Source organism: Pinus tabuliformis, chromosome Q, assembly GCF_031772625.1.
Source record: "Pinus tabuliformis cultivar Carrire ecotype Pingquan chromosome Q, CPIR1, whole genome shotgun sequence".
Classification (NCBI taxonomy): domain Eukaryota; kingdom Viridiplantae; phylum Streptophyta; class Pinopsida; order Pinales; family Pinaceae; genus Pinus; species Pinus tabuliformis.
Genome location: NC_142296.1, coordinates 511,165,801 through 511,168,981, shown reverse-complemented (window position 1 = coordinate 511,168,981; position 3,181 = coordinate 511,165,801). Strand labels below are relative to the sequence as shown.

The 3,181-nt window shown below is 38.2% G+C and overlaps 1 protein-coding gene across 1 annotated transcript; it reads right to left on the bottom strand.

Annotated features, from left to right (window-relative positions):
• Nucleotides 1-2,287: 2,287 nt before the first annotated feature.
• Nucleotides 2,288-2,839, bottom strand: LOC149220404 (uncharacterized). Its single transcript, XM_089387087.1, has one exon. The coding sequence runs from the start codon at nt 2,837-2,839 to the stop codon at nt 2,288-2,290; it is 552 nt and encodes a 183-aa protein (XP_089243213.1).
• Nucleotides 2,840-3,181: the final 342 nt, after the last annotated feature.

The window sequence follows — 3,181 nt, the reverse complement described above, 5'->3', positions numbered from 1 at the left end:
AAGTCCCCATTTAAAAATTCAAATTTAACATCTAACTGGTGAATCATCCAATGGTGTTTAGTAGCTAAAGAAATTACCATTCTGATTGTGTTTAATTCAGTTACAGGGGAAAATGTTTCACCATAATCTATGCCTTCTTGCTGCGAATATCCCTTTGCAACCAACCTAGCTCTGTACTTATCTATGCTCTCATCTGCTTTAAATTTAGGCTTATACAACCATTTGCATCCTATGGGTTGTTTGCCTTTAGGTAGTTTAACTAAATCCCAAGTTTTTTTTTTTAGAATTGATTGATATTCCTCTTCCATAGAAGCCCTCCATTCACTATATTGACCAGCTTCTTTATAACTAGAGGGCTCAAGAACATGCATCATACTAGTTATCAAAGCTTTTTCCCTATATATTTTTCATAACTGAACCTTCCTACCTGATCTCCTAAGGGTGGGGTAGCTTCAAACCTTGTCTAATCATCATTTTCTGGACTTGCCTTGACAGCTACACCATATTCTTTCCCTTCCTGTTGTTATTGCTGCATCTACTACTGCTCATTGCCATCACCTGATTCATCACTTCCTTCTTCCACCAACAAGGGCACGTGCCATTCCTCATTGGCACTCTCATGGCTTCCTTCATTAACCTGCTCATGAAACACTATATATTTTCTTGCAAAAACTTTATGAGTAGAGGGATTAAACAGTTTGTAAGACTGAAATTCTATATAATACCCAACAAAGATACATTTGATGGCCTTTGAATCCAGTCTCTTTCTATCTTCCTTTGGGACATGGGAAAAGGCTTTAATGCCAAAAACTCTCAAATGCTTAACTATGGGTTTATAACCAAATAAAACTTCAAAAGGAGTTTTGAAATCTAAACTTCTTGTTGGACTCCTATTCTTTAGATATACTACAGTATTAATCACTTCAGCCCAAAAGCCGTTAGAAAGATTCTTACCTTTTAACATACTGCGCACACAATCCACGAGGGTTATGTTCTTCCTTTCTTCAACCTCATTTTGTTTAGGAGTTTGGGGTACTGCAAACTGCTACTGTATCCCATTATCCTTGCAGTATTTGAGTACACGAGCTTTCTTGTACTCTCCCTCTTGATCCGAGCAGAGAATCTTGATGCTTTTACCTATATTCTTTTCAACCATATTTCTGAACTCCTTGAAGTATTCAAAAGTGTGGCTCTTCTTCTTGAGGAAATACACCCAAGTAAATCTAGTACAGTCATAAATAAATAGTAAAAAATAATATGCACCACTTAATGATCTTGTTTGCATAGGCCCGTATAAATCTGTATGTACCAGCTTGAGTATATCTCTCTTCCTTCTATTAGCATTCACAGGAAATTCATCTTTGTGCAACTTTCCCAGTGCACCTGCATCACAATCAATATGAACAGTTTTTTAAACAGGAAGACCTTCGGCCATACCTCCTTCCTATAATAGCAACAAATCATTGAAGTTAATATAGCCAAACCTCTAATGCCATAATTCCACTGTAGTCATGGTAGACGATGCAATGCCTGATGTGGTGCACTTTTGACATTTATCTTGTACAATCCTCCCACACGAATACCTGATGCAATAGGCGCCATACAATCCAACAAGTCTTTAGTGACACAATATGATTTATAGAACTCTACCTTTAGATTCTGATCAGTTATAGTAGAAACAGAGATCAGATTATTTTTTATCCTGGGTACATACATTACATTATGGATATGTCTAATATGTCCATCAGGAAAAACAACAGGAATATTATCATAACCTTTAATTTGGTACCCTCTATCATCTCCAAGATAGATGTTTTCTCCACTACTGGTCTCTTTTAAAACCACTATCTATTCCCTGTCATGTGGATGGATGCACCTGATTCGACAAACTAGGTATCTGCTTCATCCTCCTTAGCTGAAAGCGTAGAGTTGGATATGAAAACTCTGATGTTCTAACTCTATTCCTCATCAATAAAACGACATGCATGTTGTTTATGTCTCTTCTGGCCTTCATCAAACCCCTTCTTCATGCAATATCTGGATATATGGCCGGTTCTACCACAATAAAAACATTTGGTCGCAAAGTTATTTCTATTGAAAGAAGTACCTTGAGGTGGGGGCATTTGCTCTATGGGGTTGCGCTGCTCTTCTGTGCTGCATTTGGCTTTCCTCTGAAGGGATTCTTGTTCACCATTAAGGCTAGATCTGAACTTTGAGGTTTATGAGTCAATCACCCTTCCTCCTCTTGCATGAGGATCCCTGTAGATTCTTCAAACACTGGGGCTTTTTATCTTGCATTCAAGCCAGTGATGAACATCTCATACTCGTCAGTCATACCACTCATGGTAATCGTGACCAAATATGTGTCTGACATAGCTTCACCGATGTCACCCGGCTTGTTCTTGAGCTCCTTGATCCGTGAAATGAATAATACAACTATCTCATTCTCCTCCATCTTCATGGAGAGAATATCGCTCTTCAAGAACAACAATCGATTGGTGCTCTTGACCTCATAGAGATCCTTGAGCGTCTTCGACATCTCTGGTGTAGTCTTGCAATCACGAATATGGGGAATAATGCAATCTTTGACTGACAATTTCAGGAGCATTCTCGCCTTATTCTCTCGCTTGTCACAATCTTGTATTGTTGATGTTGTTCCTCCTGCAATGAGGTTCGGCTTCACTTCATCATTGTTCACAATTGTCCATGCGTTGTGTCCCTCAAGGAGGGTTTGCAACTTGAATTTCCAACCAAAGTAATTGGATCCATCCAACTTGTTGTTTTCATTGAGGTAAGCTTCTACTAATTGATTATTCGTGTTGAATGAATGAAAAAACATTTAACCCTAGCAATTTAAAAAACAACCCGGAATCTTCCTTAAAAAAAACTAAGCACTCCAAATTCCCTTAAAAAAAAAATCGGCCCCCTTTTATCAAATAATAAGCCCCTTTTTTTAATTAAAGCACTAAAAAAAACTTTAATTAAAATCTTAATTTTAAACTCCACTCCAATTCATCAACAATTCAATCCCAAATAGGCACCAGCCTCTGCAGCTTACCACATATGAAGCCTGATAGTTTGATCGTGATCATCCACCACACAATCTGTGGTCTCCTCGGTTGAAATCCAAACAATCCGTGGCCGGGGGAGATGTGGGATTTTCTTGTTCAATTTTTAGCAG

Excerpts from the sequence above, each read along its gene's own strand:
- LOC149220404 (XM_089387087.1), bottom strand. The coding sequence starts at position 2,839 with ATGTTTTTTCATTCATTCAACACGAATAATCAATTAGTAGAAGCTTAC.